Genomic DNA, 19234 nt, shown 5'->3' with positions numbered 1-19234 from the left:
CATTGAATAATATACTGACACAACTCTAATAAATAGTAAGCAATTAAAACATAAATAATAGCCCATGGATAAAAGGTCAACCAGATGGTTACGATGCTTATTAAAGGGTTAATAAATAAAAATAGCAAAAATAAATGAAATTATCAAAATATATATAAAATTTTATATTAAAATAAATAGATGGCTAAATACAAAACAGCACAAAACAAAAACAAAAAAATAAAAGAACCTAATAATAATGATAAATTAATTCATAAGTAATGCATATCTTGGGTGAAAATCTGTAATAATGTGATAATTAATAAATCATATTTATAACTATATTTTAGACCTATCTATAATGTTAATTCTTTAGAATGTAAATGAGGATTTTTAAACACTGTAGATGCTTTCACACAAGTGTGGTTGAGTTTACTTATTAATTTATTATCTTTTTATTTTTTATTAAATGTTTGTTTATAGTGCTTTGTATTTGAAATGCTGCTAAACATTTAACATGCATGTGCAATGTAATATTTACTAAAGTTGGTATGGCAGCAAATGTAGAAACTGTGACAATTTTACCTCTTCTAAATTACAATCTGTCAATAGAATAAGCGATCTAAAACATCTTTCCTTAATACGTGACCAATTTACTGACAATTAAAGGAATATGACCTTCTTTATTTTTATTTTTTAATTCCCAATTCCAAGGCAGTATTGTCTGTTTAATCTGATTCTCCTCTATTTTTTTGTTCCCGAGTGCCACTGTGAGGTATAATGAAGGCATTATGAGGACACCTGTATGGTGAAGGTGCCTTTAGCGCTGTCCGTCTGCAGGTGGATCTCCATTGGTGCTGTGTCTCCTCCAGCCGTGATCATCCTGTGCCGCAGTTTCTCCAGAGCATCACTGCCGTTAGAGATCAGCTCCCTGATGAACACCTGGAAGAGCAGGTACAGATCGCAAAACACTGACCATTATACAGACATCCAGAGCAGTGCATACATTTACATTAGGGCTGAACAATATACAGCTGACGTCAGAATTATTAGCCCTCCTGTTTATTCCCCCCCAAATTCTGTTTAATGGAAAGAAGATTTTCTTAACACATTTCTAAACATAACAGTTTTAATAACTCATTTCTAATAACTTTTGCCATGATGACAGTAAATTTTAATTGACTAGATATTATTCAACATACTACTATTCAGCTTAAAGTGACATTTAAAGGCTTAACTAGGTTAAATAGGTTATGTTAGGGTACTTAGGCAAGTCATTCTATAACAATGGTTTGTTTTGTAGATATTGAAAAAAACAATGTTGCTTAAGGGGGCTAATAACACTGACCGTAAAAAAATTAAAAACTGCTTTTATTCTAGCTGAAATAGAACAAACAAAACTTTCTTTAGAAGAAAAAAATATTTAAGGAAATACTGTGAAAAATTCCTGAATCTGTTAAACATCGTATTTCTTTTGTCACATCTATAGGATTATATAGTCTTCTTCAATATACATTTATTCATCACCTCTTTCTCAGAATACAGCGATCTGGCCACAATATCCAACAGTTTCTTCGTCTCTGCTTGAAACTCGTGTTTGGAGAAGGATCCTTAATTAAACAAAGAAAAAAAATTAGTTTGAACATCCTTATAATATCCACACAATAACATATTTTATATTTCATGTTACTAAATTCCCACACAGATTTTAAAATACAAATGAAGTCAAAACTAAGCATATTGATTTTGTTAGCTCACGTTCATCTGTGCATGTCATTAAGAACAACAAATAGTTTGCCCTTGTGATCTAAAATTGAAATCTGACAATGTACTTCCTGTTTGTTTTCAGTTCAATTCTCAGATTGTAGCTGCGTCCCAAATCGCATACTTATCCACTATTCTACGCCATTTTGTAGTATAAATAGTGTAAGTAGTGAGTTCACACTGAAAACTCTAAAAATAATAAGTGCACTTTAATTGCACTCATTCAGCCGCTAAAATGAAGTGTGTAATGATGGACACTTCACGCACTCAACGACCGCAGGTTTGCTTACGTAGCGGAAGGGGCGGAGCTATCGGGCGCACATGTTGGATAACTTTATTTATTTTGGATGGTGAAAGCAAAATTCTCCTACGAGAGTAATTATAGCGCCTCCCGATGGTGATGCGGCAATACTCACGGCAGGTATTATTTGATCATTCGGTCGTTTATTTCACTTATTTGCCAATCGTCAAACGTTATCAGGGAAACGGTTTGAATTTCCGCTTAGTAAAAAAACATTAGTGTGCCATTTGGGACGACACTACATACATATACTATCCTGTTGAGTGTGTAAGTGCATAAGTACATAGTGCATGAGTGCATAGTGTATAGTGTGCAATTTGGGACGCAGCTAGTCTTTGTCTGAGGAATTGGGGTGGCTTACATACTTAAAAATCACACCCCTCCAACTGTCAGGTTTGACAACAAACAGAAATGGTGAGCAGGAGGAGTCTGTTAGGTTGTAAAAACTCTTAAAACCAATTTCTCAATCTTTCTGAATGAAACACCTACTTTACTACATTCAATCAGCTTGCAGTAGAAAAAAACAAACCACACCCACTGTTTTCTCATTAATATTCAGTTTATATAGAAGCTGCGTCACAATATGGAAAAAAAGGGTCGCAGATTTTAATTCATTTGGACTTAAAGGTTCATTAAAACAGTATTAATTTGAAATAGAGATAGCTTGTAATATTTTTTAAAGTAGCCTTGCTAAAAAAGTACTCAAAATTAGCTGACTTTTACTAAAACTTTTTTAAACAAGGCTAAAATTGAGCTGAAATAAATAAAATAATAAAAACCGGGGCTAAAAACCAAGGCTGAGGGATAACGTTTGCAGAAAATCTTTGACTAAAACAATTTCAAAATTTGGAAATGGATTTGGCAACACTGTAAAAAACATTGAGTCATTTATTTAACCCAATGGTTGAGTTAAAGATATTTGGTGCTTTGTTGGGTTATTTTGAACTTTTATTGTGTTATTTATTTAATAAGTCAACCAGTTGGGTTAAAAAAATGTAAACTTCAACAGTCAACTGATTCAACTGACACAGAAAGGGGGTATTAATATTCATCTTTATTTCTTTAGCGCTTTTACAATGTAGATTGTGTCAAAGCAGCTTAACAATAATATGTGTGCATAATGTTATTTTTGTGTTAAAGTTTAAGCTCTAATGCAATAATATAGCTGTTATTTTTTTCTATGTAATGTGTTTATCTTTCTCCGTGTTGAGTGATTTTTATATCTCTATATACACTCGCTATATACAAACGCTTCATAGCCGATCTACATTTAAAAACGGTTTCTCTCCCACCGGTGTTCATCTCTACTGTTTTTGTTATTGGTAAATGATCCACATATTTTAGATATTCGGCTGTCATTCTCGCCTATAGGAACAAGTGGAGACTTTGCTGTTCAGTCTTGGTGAAGGTATGTTGCCTTTTTAATTTATATATTAAAAAAAACACATGTTTTTCAGCTAGAAAACTATATTGTAGCATTTAAACACTAATATAGACACACAAATATGCTGCATTTTATTTAGGAAGTTGCTGGTTTTGCCAAGAAATGAAGAATCATAGCATTAATGTAATGATTACTATTCACCACTTTACACTATTCATCACTAGACAGGAGGCTGATCTGAACATTCTCAACGTTTCTTTCTTTAGTCATGAAGAAGTCATCCGAGAGCAGGCTTGTTTTCATCATTTATCAGAAGAGGATTCGCCATCCATTTCAAGGTACTTGATTACTATTAAAAGTTAAAGGTTATTATTACTGTTTGTATTTACTTTATATAAGGCCCTTTTAAAAATAAATAAGGCTAAAATAATTAAAAAAATAATAATAATACAACCAAGGCTAAAACCAAGGCTGAAAGGCTAAAACCAAAGCTAAAATGACCTGAACATCTTAAAAGTATAAGCGGAGTTTACCTTGAACGTTCTCTGTGTCGGTGATGATGTTGTGGAGCGTCTCCTCCTCTGCAGGCTCTGTGTGCTGCTGTGTGCTGTAGCTGCGATGATGAACACTGACCCCTGAACAGCTGGGGCTCCACAGTCTGAAGGGTCTGGGCTGATGCAGCTGCTGTCTGCCATTAGTGTCCACTGATGAACAATATCAGAATCAGGATAAAACAGATGTGACTATTATTATTATTAATATTATTACTATTATTATTATCATCATCATAATTATCAAACAGGATTAATTTATTTCGTATTATTGCTTATGCCAGGGGTTAAACTCTAGGTTTTATTGATTGAATTAGAGCTGCATGATATTAGAAAAACCTGACATTGCGATATTTTGTTTTGCTGTGATATGTATTGTGATATGAATGTAATCTCACAAGATGATTTGAATAGCTCAACTGGAATGGTAAAGTCTTTTTCTATTTGCATTTCTACAGCCATATCACTCTGCAGCCCAAGACTAGTTACTGATGCTAAGCAGGGCTGAGCCTGGTCAGTACCTGGATGGGAGAACACATGGGGAAAAACTAGGTTGTTGTTGGAAATAGTGTTAGAGAGGTCAGCAGGGGGCGCTCAAGCTGCAGCGTGTGATAGTCCTAATGACTGGTCTAAACTGGCTGCAAATTGTACACCATTAGTAATGGTTAATCAATGGATTTGCCTTATTTAAATAATCTACAGGTTTTAATGCTGTAATTATTATAATTTTTATAGATGTTGTCTGTTTTTAATCCCATTCTGTCATTTATTTCTCATTTGCTGATTATTTTATTATTTTGATGCTAATATATTACATAGGCTGTTTTATATACATATCTAAAATGCTTTAAGTTCAAGTGCTTCAAGACTGCTTTGAGCTTGAAAGAGAGAGAGAGAGAAGCAGATTTACCTGTACGTAAGTGCACATGGAAATAATTTAGTACAACAGTGTCAGGGTTCAACACTAAAGATTTTTCCTACTGGCCCGATTGGACCAGTGGTTCATATTTTTACTTGCCCTGCCAAAATTTTCACTGGCCCCACCCAAAAAAAAAAAAAAAAAGTTAATTGCTATTTCCAAGCTACATATTTAATATTGTGTCACAAAATAATGTCTGTGAATCTAGAATTTAAATATTTGAAAAATGTTAAAATATTAAGCAGTAAAATATAGAGTATGGAAAATGTGCAGGTATTTTATTACAAAACAAAAAGTGGCTGACTTAAAAGTGATAGCAAACTATGCAAAACATCACTTCATTTTATTTGTCGTGTTGTACCCATGTAAATGTTTCCACAACGTTAGAAACAGAAGTTTTCTTTTAGCCTCATAATTTAATGTTGCGGTTACAGTATGTTGCCGTCTATTAAAATTTAGTGACAAGGCAGCACTGCCCCGATTGGGCCAGTAACGATTCTGTCTACTGTCCCGAGCATCTCTCACTCTAGCCCCGGGCCATCGGGAAATCCTTATTGTTGAGCCCTGAGTATCATAATAATAATAATTATTTAATGAAACTAGGCTTTGTTTGTCGCATATAGTTAGTAGAAACTATTTACGTGATGTGGGTAAAAGGTTTGTTTCAATCCGGCAACCACAGCAAGTATATTTCAAACCTGTTGGAAGCATTGAAATTTATAATAATAATAATAATGATATAACAAAAACTAAATATTTTCTAGATATTTTTTAGATCCATTTAATAAATACCAAGAATTATTCATAGCAAAAAAGGCGATCCTTGTAGAAAATAAAACCCACTTTTGTTTTTGCAAAAACAGATTTTAGTAAGTATATTTACTTTTATAATTTTTGGGTTTATTAATTGTTTTCAGTCTGATCACATTACTGAACATGTACACAGCTGAGTAACTCAAATACTGCAATTCTGCGAATGGTGATTATTTTCCTAATGAGCTCCATTATTAAATTCACAGCAGAAGTTCTTGATGTTTGGGACATTCCACCAGAAACCTACATTTTCACTTATAAAAAAAAAATTTCAGGGCCTGACTTAAGCTCGTCATGCTCAAACAAATCATACAAAAACAAGCATAAAATCATACAATTCAATGATAAAAGCTTCCTTGATCACTGTCAGTTTCTTCTCCAGCAAATTATGTCACTCCCAAGTCATAGCCTTCACTGTGTAATTTATTGCACATTTTTATGTTAAATTTAATGCAAATGTGACAGGACTGACAGAAACATGGGGACAATTGTTAAACAGTATTTATTTGTAGAATTTGATTATAATTTCATATTTTTAATCAGATTATGTAAACGATAACAACTTAAACTTGATATTTCTTAAGTTTTTTTTCTAAATAACGTTCTAAAACTAAATGTTTTAGTATAACTCATTAAAGCTGTGGCTTTAATTCGGCTGAGGACATGGGCAATGTCAGGGTTTGTACATTTGTAAAGTGTTTTTAATAAAGAAAACAATCTGAAAGAACCAAATGAATCACATATTCCTACAGAACAACTCACAGAAATCAACCATCGCTCCATTTTAGACATTTGTGGCATGAAATACTTTTCATTCACTGTATTTCTATTTTCATTTCGGGGACAGCTAATGATAGAGGTAAAGTTGGTTTTATATTTACACATTCAGACTTCCCCCTTAATAATATAATTTCATTAAAGTATTATTTGCAAAATCTAAATAGTGAAATCATATAAGCAGCCAATGACTATCAAAGTACAACATTGTTCACAGTCAAATAAACAGTGTTAATGTTGTTTTCAAGTCATACTGGCATGCTAATTCCACTCGAATATTCAAAGTAACATGGTAAACAATATAGAGACTTCTAAATGAACGAATGTGTGAATATAAAACCAACTTTACCTCTATCAGCTAATGTACGTTTCTTGTAAGATGTCCCGTTGGTACTGCGGTCAAGCCAGCCGCGGTTCGGAAAAACACAGTCAAGCCAGCCGCGCTTTATATTTCGGTGCGCGCGTATTATTGTCATTACGGTAATGTCAGCAGCCACACAGAGAGCGCTCCACAGAGCACCCATTTCGCCCAGAACAGAGAGATGACAACGAAATATAAGTTTATCCCCCTTTCCTCCCACGTATGCTTTATTAAACAATTTATTAGCTTTTTTGACTGTTGTTATTTAAAGAAATTGGTTTCTGGGCTTACCTTTAATTTCCTCAAGTTTATCTTTTTGCTTCAAATGATTTTATAGCAGATCAAACGGACAGAATAAATATACGATTTCTAAATACACAGAATGCGTTTCTACTTCTCCTAGCCAACTACAGTACATTGCAATTAAGGTTAAATGCAATTTTATACAACGTGGCTAACCTCAGAAAGTGAAAACAATCATAAAGTAGTCCAACAAAACATTGTTTAAGTTATAAATATATGTTGGTTTTATTTAAAGGGGATTTTGTATGCTTCTTTCAGTATATGGGATATGGGGCATTATTACACTTTAGATGACTGTAAAGACCTTATTATTTGTTATAAGTAGAATAGAACAACAATAAGATCTGATGCAGGAAGTCAAATACTAAGCATACATTATATGAAGCCTGTTTTACTGCAGCATTTTGGAGAAATGTACCATTAACACACTTTAAAGTGCTATAAAGAAATAAGTAGAAAAAAACAAAGTTTGGTTCTGATACAGGATGTACATGCATACCTCATGTGAAAGACCTCATTTAAGTTAACAGAAGAAAACTATGGACAGGACATCCAATATTATATGCATACCTCATAATAACTTACTGCAGCATTTTGGAGAAATTTGCTATTATTGAGCTATAAAGTCTTTAAAGTGTTATAAATACATTGTTTGACATAAGTTAAATAAAAGACTGATCAGGTCTGATACTAGATGTCTCATGCTATATGCATATATACAACATATGAATCCTTTTTACTGCAGCAATTTGGAAAAAAAAATGCTCATTTAAAAGATGTAGAAAAAAAAAACAATAGTCAGGTCTTATACAGGACATCCCATACTAAACCTCATATAAAGACTTGTTACTGCAGCGTTTTGGAGAAATTGGGCATTAACATTACTCAAAGTGTTATGAAGACTCAATTTTCAATAAATAGACAAAAAACAATGATCAGTTCCTGTACAGAACATCACATACAATATGCATACTACATGTAAACACTTCTTACTCCAGCAATCTGGAGAAGTGGGACATTAACAAAATATAAAGTGTTATAAAGACCCCATTTCGATTAAGAAGAAAGAAACAATGGTCAGTTCTTATTCAGGACATCCCATACTATATGTGTACTTCACATGAAATCTTTTTTTACTGCAGCGTTTTGGAGAAACTGGGTATTAACCTATTATAAAGTGATATAAAAACCCCATTTCTAATAAGTAGAAAAAAACAATGGAAAGTACTTATAAAGGACATACCATACTATTTATGTACTTCACATGAAGCGTTTTTACTGCAGCGTTTTAAAGAAACGGGGTATTAACATAATATAAAATACTATAAAGACCACATTTTAAATTGGTAGAAAAAATCTATTGTCAGTTCTTATACAGGACATCCCATACTATATGTGTACTTCACATGAAACCTTTTTACTGCAGTGTTTTGGAGAAATTGTATATAATATATTTCAAAGTGTTCTAAAGACCCCAATTCAAATAAGTAGAAAAAAAACAATGGTCAGTTCCTATACAGGACATCCATACTATATCTGTACTTCACATAAAACTTTTTTACTGCAGCATTTTGGAGAAATGGGGTATTAAAATAATATAAAGTGCTATAAAGACCTCATTTCAAATAAGTAGAAAAAAACAATGGTCAGTTCTAGTACAGGACATCCCATACTATGAGTGTACATTACATGAAACCTTCTTACTGCACTGTTTTGGAGAAATGAGGTATTAACACAACAAAGTGATATAAAAACCCCATTTCAAATAAGTAGAAAAAAAACAATGGTCGGTTATTATACAGGACATCCCATACTATATATGTACTTCACATGAAACCTTTTTACTGCAGCATTTTAGAGAAACGGGGTGTTAACATAGAAAAAAAAGTACTATAAAGTCCCCCTTTCAAATAAGTAGAGAAAAACAATGGTCAGATCTTATACACGACACCCTTATCTCTGTGTGTACTTCACATGAAAGTTTTTTGCTGCAGCATTTTAAAGACACGGGGGAATTAACATAGTATAAAGTAATATAAGGACCCCGTTTTAAATAAGTATAAAAAAACAATGGTCAGTTCTTATACAGGACATACCATACTATATGTGTACTTCATATGAAACCTTTTTACTGCAGCATTTTGGAGAAAGGGGGTATTAACATAATATAAAGTGCTATAAAGACCCCATTTCAAATAAGTAGAAAAAGACAATGGTCAGTTCTTATACAGGACATCCCATACTATATCTGTACTTCACATGAAACCTTCTTACTGCACTGTTTTGGAGAAATGGGGTATTAATATGATTTAAAGTGTTATAAGGACCCTATTTCTAATACGTAGAAAAAAAACAATGGTCAGTTCTTATATAGGACATCCCATACTCTATGTGTACTTCACATGAAACCTTTTTACTGCAGCATTTTTCAGACATGGGGTATTAACATAATATAAAGTGCTATAAAGACCCCATTTCTAATAAGTAGAAAAAAACAATAGTCAGTTCTTATACAGGACATCCCATACTATATATGTACTTCACATGAAACCTTTTTACTGCAGCATTTTAAAGAGACAAGGTATTAACATAATAAAAAATACTATAAAGACCCCATTTTTTATAAGTAGAAAAAAAATAATGGTCAGTTCTTATACAGGACATCCCATACTATGTGTGAACTTCACATGAAACCTTATTACTGCAGTGTTTTGGAGAAATTGTATATCATTATATTTCAAAGTGTTATAAAGACCGCATTTTAAAAAAGTAGAAAAAAACAATTGTCAGCTCTTACACAGGACATCCCATACTATATATGTACTTCACATGAAACCTTTTTACTGCAGCATTTTAAAGAGACGGGGTATTAACATAATATAAAATATTATAAAGGCCGCATTTTAAATAAGTAGAAAAAAACAATGGTCAGTTCTTACACAGGACATCCCATACTATGTGTGGACTTCACATGAAACCTTATTACTGCAGTGTTTTGGAGAAATTGTTTAATATTATATTTCAAAGTGTTATAAAGACCCCAATTTAAATAAGTAGAAAAAAACAATGGTCAGTTATTATACAGGACATCCCATACTATATCTCTACTTTACATGAAACCTATTTACTGCAGCATTTTAGAGAAATGGGGTATTAACATAAAATAAAGTGCTATAAAGACCCCTTTTCAAATAAGTAGAAAAAAACAATGGTCAGTTCTTATACAGGACATCCCATACTATATATGTACTTCACATGAAACCTTTTTACTGCAGCATTTTAAAGAGACGGGGTATTAACAAAATATAAAATACTATAAAGACCGCATTTTAAATAAGTAGAAAAAAACAATGGTCAGTTCTTATACAGGACATCCCATACTATATGTGTACTTCACATAAAACCTATTTACTGCAGCGTTTTGGAGAAAGGGGGTATTAACATAATATAAAGTGCTATAAAGACCGCATTTCAAATAAGTAGAAAAAAACAATGGTCAGTTCTTACACAGGACATCCTATACTATGTGTGGACTTCACATGAAACCTTATTACTGTAGTGTTTTGGAGAAATTGTATAATATTATGTTTCAAAATGTTATAAAGACCCCAATTTAAATAAGTAGAAAAAACAATGGTCAGTTAATATACATGACATCCCATACTATATCTGTACTTCACATGAAACCTATTTACTGCAGCATTTTAGAGAAATGGGGTATTAACATAATATAAAGTGCTTTAAAGACCCCATTTCAAATAAGTAGAAAAAGACAATGGTCAGTTAATATACATGACATCCCATACTATATCTGTACTTCACATGAAACCTATTTACTGCAGCATTTTAGAGAAATGGGGTATTAAGATAATATAAAGTGCCATAAAGACCCCATTTCAAATAAGTAGAAAAAAACAATGATCAGTTTTTGTACAAGACATTCCATATTTTGTGTGTACATCACATGAAACATTCTTACTGCACTGTTTTGGAGAAATGAGGTATTAACATTACATAAAGTTGTATAAAAACCCCATTTCAAATAAGTAGAAAAAAACAGTGGTCAGATCTTATACAGGACATGCTATTCTATGTGTGTACTTCACATGAAATCTTTTTGCTGCAGCATTTTAAAGAAACTGGATATTAACATAATATAAAGTACAATAAAGACCGCATTTTAAATAAGAAGGAAAAAACATTTGTCAGTTGTTATACAGGACATCCCTCACTATATGTGTACCTCACATGAAAACTTCTTACTGCACTGTTTTGGAGAAGCGGGGTATTGACATTATAATATAAAGTGATATAAAAACCCCATTTCAAATAAGTAGAAAAAACAATTGTCAGTTGTTATACAGGACATCCCATACTATATATGTACTTCACATGAAACCTTTTTACTGCAGCATTTTGGAGAAACAGGGTATTACATAGAAAAAGTACTATAAATACCCCCTTTCAAATAAGTAGAAAAAAACAATGGTCAGATCTTATACAGGACATCTTAATCTATGTGTGTACTTCACATAAAAGCTTTTTACTGCAGCATTTTAAAGAAACGGGGTATTAACATAATATAAAATACTATAAAGAGTTTATTTTAAATAAGTAGAAAAAAACAATGGTCAGTTCTTATACAGGACATTTCATACTATATGTGCACTTCACATGAAACATTTTTACTGCAGCGTTTTTGGGAAACAGGTTATTAACATACGATAAAGTGCTATAAAGAGCCCATTTCCAATAAGTAGAAAAAAACAATGGTCAGTTCTTATACATGACATCCCATACTATGTACTTGACATGAAACTTTCTTACTGCACTGTTTTGGAAAAATGGGGTATTAACATAATATAAAGTACTATAAAGACCCCATTTCCAATAAGTAGAAAGAAACAATGGTCAGTTCTTATTCAGGACATCCCATACTTTTTGTGTACTTCACATAAAAACTTTTTACTGCACTGTTTTGGAGAAATGAGGTAATAACCTAATATAAAGTGCTATAAAGACCGCATTTCAAAAAAGTAGAAAAAAAAATAGTCAGTTCTTATACAGGACATACCATACTATATGTGTACTTCACATAAAACCTATTTACTGCAGCGTTTTGGAGAAAGGGGGTATTAACATAATATAAAGTGCTATAAAGACCGCATTTCAAATAAGTAGAAAAAAACAATGGTCAGTTCTTATACAGGACATACCATACTATATATGTACTTCACATGAAACCTTTTTACAGCAGCATTTTGGAGAAAGGGGGTATTAACATGATACAAAGTGCTTTAAAGACCCCATTTCAAATAAGTAGAAAAAGACAATGGTCAGTTCTTATACATGACATACCATACTATATCTGTACTTCACATGAAACCTATTTACTGCAGCGTTTTGGAGAAAGGGGGTATTAACATAATATAAAGTGCTATAAAGACCGCATTTCAAATAAGTAGAAAAAACAATGGTCAGTTCTTATACAGGACATACCATACTATATGTGTACTTCACATGAAACCTTCTTACTGCAGCATTTTGGAGAAAGGGGGTATTAACATAATATAAAATGCTTTAAAGACCCCATTTCAAATAAGTAGAAAAAGACAATGGTCAGTTCTTATACATGACATACCATACTATATATGTACTTCACATGAAACCTTTTTACTGCAGCATTTTGGAGAAACTGGGCATTAAGCCAATATAAAGTGCTATAAAGACCCTATTTCAAATAAGTAGAAAAAACAATGGTCAGTTCTTATACAGGACATACCATACTATATGTGTACTTCACATGAAACCTTTTTACTGCAGCATTTTGGAGAAAGGGGGTATTAACATGTTATAAAGTGCTTTAAAGACCCCATTTCAAATAAGTAAAAAAAGACAATGGTCAGTTCTTATACATGACATACCATACTATATATGTACTTCACATGAAACCTTTTTACTGCAGCATTTTGGAGAAACAAGGTATTAAGCCAATATAAAGTGTTATAAAGACCCTATTTCAAATAAGTAGAAAAAAACAATGGTCAGTTCTTATACAGGACATACCATACTATATGTGTACTTCACATGAAACCTTTTTACTGTACTGTTTTGGGGAAACGGGGTAATAACCTAATATAAAGTGCTATAAAGACCACATTTAAAATAAGTAGAAAAAAAACAATGGTCATTTCTTGTACAGGACATCCCATACTATACCTATACTTCACATAAAACCTATATACTGCAGCACTTTGGAGAAATGGGGAATTAACATAATATAAAGTGCTATAAGGACCCCATTTCAAATAAGTAGAAAAAAACAATGGTCAGTTCTTATACAGGACATCCCATAGTATACGTGTACTTCACATTAAACCTTCTTATGGCACTGTTTTGGAGTAATGGGGTATTAACATACTATAAAGTGATATAAAAACCTCATTTAAAATAAGTAGAAAAAACAATGGTCAGTTCTTTTACAGGACATCCTATACTTTGTGTACTTAACATGAAACATTTTTACTACAGCATTTAAAAAAATCAGGTATTAACATATTATAAAGTGCTATAAGAACCGCATTTCAAATAAGTAGAAAAAAAACATTGGTCAGTTCTAAAACAGGACATGCCATACTATATGCGTCTTCGACATAAAAACTTCTCACTGCACTGTTTAGAAGAAATGGGATATTTGCATAATATAAGGTGATATAAAAAAACAATTTTAAATAAGTAAAAAAGAAAACATTGGTCAGTTCTTATTCAGGACATCCTATACTATATATGTACTTCACATGAAACCTTTTTACTGCAGCATTTTAAAGAAACGGGGTATTAACCTAATATAAAGTGCTATAAAGACCACATTTCAAATAAGTAGAAAAAAATTATGGTTAGTTCTTATACAGGACATCCCATACTATATGTGCACTTCACAAAAAGCCTTTTTACTGCATCATTTGGAGAAACGGGGTTTTAACATATAAAGTTCTATAAAAAACCCATTTTTAATAAGTAGAAAAAAACAATGGTCAGTTCTTATACAGGACATCCCATACTATGTGTGTACTTCACATGAAACCTTTTTACTGCACTGTTTTGGAGAAATGGGGTATTAACATAATAATATAAAGTAATATAAAAACCCCATTTCAAATAAGTAGAAAAAACAATGGTCAGTTCTTATACAGGACATCCTATACTTTCTGCACTTGACATGAAACCTTTTTACTGCAGCGTTTTGGAGAAATTGGCTATTAAAATATTATAAAGTGCTATAAAGACCGCATTTCAAATAATTAGAAAAAAAACAGTGGTCAGTTCTTATTCAGGACATCCCATACTATGTGTGTACTTGACCTGAAACCTTTTTACTCCAGTGTTTTGGAAAAATTAGGTATTAACATATTATAAAGTGTTATAAAGACCCCAATTCAAATAAGTTGAAAAAAACAATGTCAGTTCTTATACATGATATCCCATACTATATCTGTACTTCACATGGAACCTTTTTACTGAACAATTGGGTATTATTATAATTCAAAATTTTATAAAGACCCCATTTCTAAAAAGTATAAAAAAAAAACAATGATTAGTTATTGTACAGGACTTCCCATACTAAATGTGTACTTCACATAAAAACCTTATTACAGCAGGGTTTTTGAGAAATGAGGTTTAACATAATTTAAAGTGTTTCAAAGACCCAATTTCTTGTAAGTAGAAGAAAACAATGGTCAGCTCTTATGCAGGACATCCTATATTATAAGCGTACTTCACATGAACACTTGTTACTTCAGTTTTTTGGAGAATTGGGACATTATTACTTTTCAGATGGATATAAACACCCAATTTCTAATAAGTACATAAAATCATGAGTTTTTGTACATATGAAGACTTATTACTGCAGCAAGTTCTATAATGAACCAATTTCTACTAAGTAGAAGAAAACATTGATCAGTCGTACAGGACATGCAATCCTATATGCATATCTCAGACGAAGACTTGTTACTGCATCGTTTTGGAGAATTGGGACATTGTTACCTTTTAGATTGCTACAAACACCTCATTTCTAATAAGTAGAAAAAAGAACAGTCATTTCTTTTACAGGACATCACATACTATATGCATACCTCATAGGAAGACTTGTTACTGCAGTGATCTGGATTAATGGGGCGTTATTACTCTTCAGATGACTATAAAGTGTCCATTTCGAATGAGTAGAATAAAATAATGGTCAGTTTTGATACAGGACGAATGTGTCAAGGACAGACAGCACATCACAGTTTTCCACAACTCCAAATGTGTCAGGGATACACAAAATTGCAGTTTCCTTCCTGCTGAGGAACTATATTTATTGACCTCCATAGTAATTGTTTTTTTTTCTAAAATGGAAGTCAATGGTCAATCTTTTGTGTTCAACCAAAAGAAGGAACTAATAAATGTTTGTAACCATTTGATTGCCAGTGCATAGTGCGTTCATTTTCACTTTTGGGTAAACTATCTCTATGAAATTAACCAAACATATTTGTTTTGTCTTTGTCTTTGTACCCTACATTTGGAGCAGCACCACTCATCATCCCCAATAATATCATTTTGTTGTAATGGTACAATAATAGCTTGAGACAGTTGGGATGATGCCATCAACCTAACTGACCACTGAATTGTCCATTGAAGAACTGACCGTTTTTTTTTTTTTTTTACTTATTAGAAATGGGATCTTGATAGCCATCTAAAAAGTAATTATGTCCCTTTTCTCTAAAACGCTGCCGTAAGAAATCTTCATATGATGTACGCCTTTAGTATGGGACGTCCTTTTTAAGAACAGACCATTGTTTTCTTCTACTTATTAGACATTGGGTCTTTATGACACTTTGAATGTTATTATTCCTCCATTTCTCCGAAATGCTGCAGTGACAAGGTTTTATGTAAAGTATGCATATATTTTGGAATGTCATGAACGTGAACTGCCCATTGTTTCTACTTATTGGACATTGGGTATTTAAAGCACTTATATAATGTTTATGCCCAAATTCTCCAAAACACTGCAGTAACAAGTCTTCATCTGATAAATACATATAGTATGGGATGTCCTGTACAAGAACTGACCGTTGTTTTTTTCTACTTATTACAAATTAGGTCTTTATAGTACTTTAAGTTGATACCTATTTCACCAAAATGCCGCAGTAGGATGGTTTCATGTAAATTATGCATACAGTGAGGGACGTCCTGTACAAAACCATAAAGCACTTTATATTATGTTAATGGCCCAATTCTCCAAAAAGTGGCAGTAAGAAGGTTTCATATTAGGTATGCATACAGTATGGGATGTCCACTACGAGTATTCAGCAATAGGAAGAGCTGAGCATTGTTATTTTTTTCTACTTTTTAGAAAAGGGGTCTTTAAAGCAATTTATAAGTTTAATACCCAATTTCTCGAAAATGGTGCAGTAATAAGTTTTCACATGAAGTATGCATAAAGTATAGGACATCCTGTACGACAACTGACTATTGTTTTTTCTACTTATTAGTAATGAGGTCTTTATAGTACTTCATATTATGTTAGTGCCCCATTTCTCTAAAATGTAGTAGTAAGAAGGCTTCATATGATGTATGCAAATTTTATGAGATGTCCTCTACAAAAACTGACTATTTTTGTATTCTAATTCTAAAAAATGGGGTTTTTAAAACACTTGAATTTTGTTATTTCCCAATTTCTCCAAAATTATTTGGTGAGAAGTCTTCACATGAAGTATGTGTATAGTATAGGACGCCCTGTATAAAAACTGGCAATTGTTTTCTTCTACTTATTAGAAATTGGGTCTTTATAGCACTTTGTAATATGTTAATATCCCATTTCTCGAAAATGCTGCAGTAAGAATGTTCCATGTGAAGTACGCATATAGTATGGGATGTCCTATATAAGAACTGACCAATGTTTTTTTCTACTTATTTGACATGCGGTCTTTGTAGCACTTTATAATAGGTTAATACCCCATTTCTTCAAAATGCTGCAATAAAAAGGTTTCATGTGAAGTACACACATAGTATGGGATGCCCTATATATGAACTGACCATTGTTTTTTCTACTTATTTGAAATGGGGTCTTTATAGCACTTTGTAATATGTTAATACCCTGTTTCTCCAAAACACTGAAGTAAAAAGGCTTTATGTGAAGTACCCATATAGTATGGAATATCCTGTATAAGAACTGACTATTGTTGTCTTCTACTTATTTAAACTGTGGTCTTTATAGCACTTTATAATGGGTTAATACCCCATTTCTCCAAAATGCTGCAGTAAAAAGGTTCATGTGAAGTACACATATACTATGAAATGTCCTGTACAAGAACTGACCAATGTTTTTTTTCTACTTATTTAAAATGCTGTGTTTATATTATGTTTATACCCAATTTCTTTAAAATGCTGGAGTAAAAAGGTTTTATGTGAAGTAGATATATAGTATGGGATGTCCTGTATAAGAACTGACCATTGTTTTTTCTACTTATTTGAAATGGTTTTTTTATATCATTTTATATTATTATGTTAATACCCCGCTTCTCCAAAACAGTGCAGTAAGAAGTTTTCATGTGAAGTACACATATAGTATGGGATGTCCTGTATAACAACTGACAATTGTTTTTTTCTACTTATTTAAAATGCGGTCTTTGCAGTACTTTATTTTATATTAATAGCCCATTTCTTTAAAATGCTACAGTAAAAAGGTTTCATGTGAAGTACACATATAGTATGGGATGTCCTATGTAAGAACTGACCATTGATTTTTTCCACTTAATTGAAATGGGGTCTTATTAGTACTTTTTTCTATTTTAATACCAGTTTCTCCAAAACAGTGCAGTAAAAAGGTTTAATGTGAAGTACACGTATAGTATGAAATGTCCTGTATAAGAACAGATCATTGTTTTTTTCTACTTATTTAAAATGGGGTTTTTATAGTACTTTATATTATGTTAAATCCCCCGTTACTTTAAAATGCTGCAGTAAAAAGTTTTTATGTGAAGTACATATATAGTATGGAATGTCCTGTATAAGAACTGACCATTGTTTTTTTTTTTCTACTTATTTAAAATGCAGTCTTTATAGTACTTTATATTATGTTAATACCCCGTTTCTTTAAAATGCTGCAGTAAAAAGCTTTTATGTGAAGTACACACATTGATTAGGATGTCCTGTATAAGATTTGACCATTGTTTTTTTCTACTTATTTAAAATGCGGTCTTTTTAGTACTTTATACATTTACATTTAGTCATTTAGCAGACGCTTTTATCCAAAGCGACTTACAAATGAGGACAAGGAAGCAATTAACACAACTGTTAGAGCAACAATGAATAAGTGCTGTAGGCAAGTTTCAGGTGTGTAAAGAGTGTGAGAAGCAAAACATTAGTATTTTTTTAATAGTTAGTGTAGGAGTCAGAGAGGGAGCTGCATATTAGCAAGAAAAGTGGAGACTAAATTGTTATAATAAGTTATATTATATTATGTTAATACCCCATTTCTTTAAAATGCTGCAGTAAAAAGGTTTCATGTGAACTAAATTTATAGTAAGGGATGTACTGTATAAGAACTGCTCATTGTTTTTTTCTACTTATTTGAAATGCGGTCTTTATAGTACTTTATAATATGTTAATACCCTGTTTCTCCAAAACGCTTTAGTAAAAAGGTTTCATGTGAAGTACACATATAGTATGGGATGTCCTGTATAAGAACTGACCATTGTTTTTTCTACTTATTGGAAATGGGCTCTTTATAGCACTGTCTAATATGTTTTTTTCTACTTATTTGAAATGGGGTCTTTATAACGTTTTGAATTACATTAGTAACTTACAGTTTTTTACAATGGCTATGACACTTTTTTCAATACATTTAACAAGTTTGCTAAACTCTTAACACAGTTAGCACAACATCCGTCTTCGTGGGCTATACAATTAACACATTTCTTGTTGTTTTGACACAAAATGCATCCAGTTAACACAAATTTAAAATGCTTTAACTTCTTTTACACACAAGCACAACCAAAAACAAAACAATGTAATTTTACTGTCAAATTTACAAATGCTTTAA

General features: G+C 32.1%; 1 protein-coding gene across 2 annotated transcripts in view; it reads right to left on the bottom strand.

Moving 5' to 3' along the window:
• The window catches only part of trap1 (TNF receptor-associated protein 1), a 56554-nt gene that overhangs the window by 28340 nt on the left and 8980 nt on the right, over window positions 1-19234 (bottom strand). For both annotated transcript variants that reach the window (NM_001113625.1, XM_073943386.1), the window contains 3 exon segments: window positions 781-921; window positions 1507-1589; window positions 3962-4132. In NM_001113625.1, the coding sequence (NP_001107097.1) occupies window positions 781-921; window positions 1507-1589; window positions 3962-4132 (395 nt within the window).

Source organism: Danio rerio, chromosome 3 (assembly GCF_049306965.1).
Source record: "Danio rerio strain Tuebingen ecotype United States chromosome 3, GRCz12tu, whole genome shotgun sequence".
In the NCBI taxonomy this organism is placed as follows: domain Eukaryota; kingdom Metazoa; phylum Chordata; class Actinopteri; order Cypriniformes; family Danionidae; genus Danio; species Danio rerio.
The sequence above is the reverse complement of the archived record's forward strand: the minus strand, read 5'-3'. Positions and strand labels throughout refer to the sequence as shown.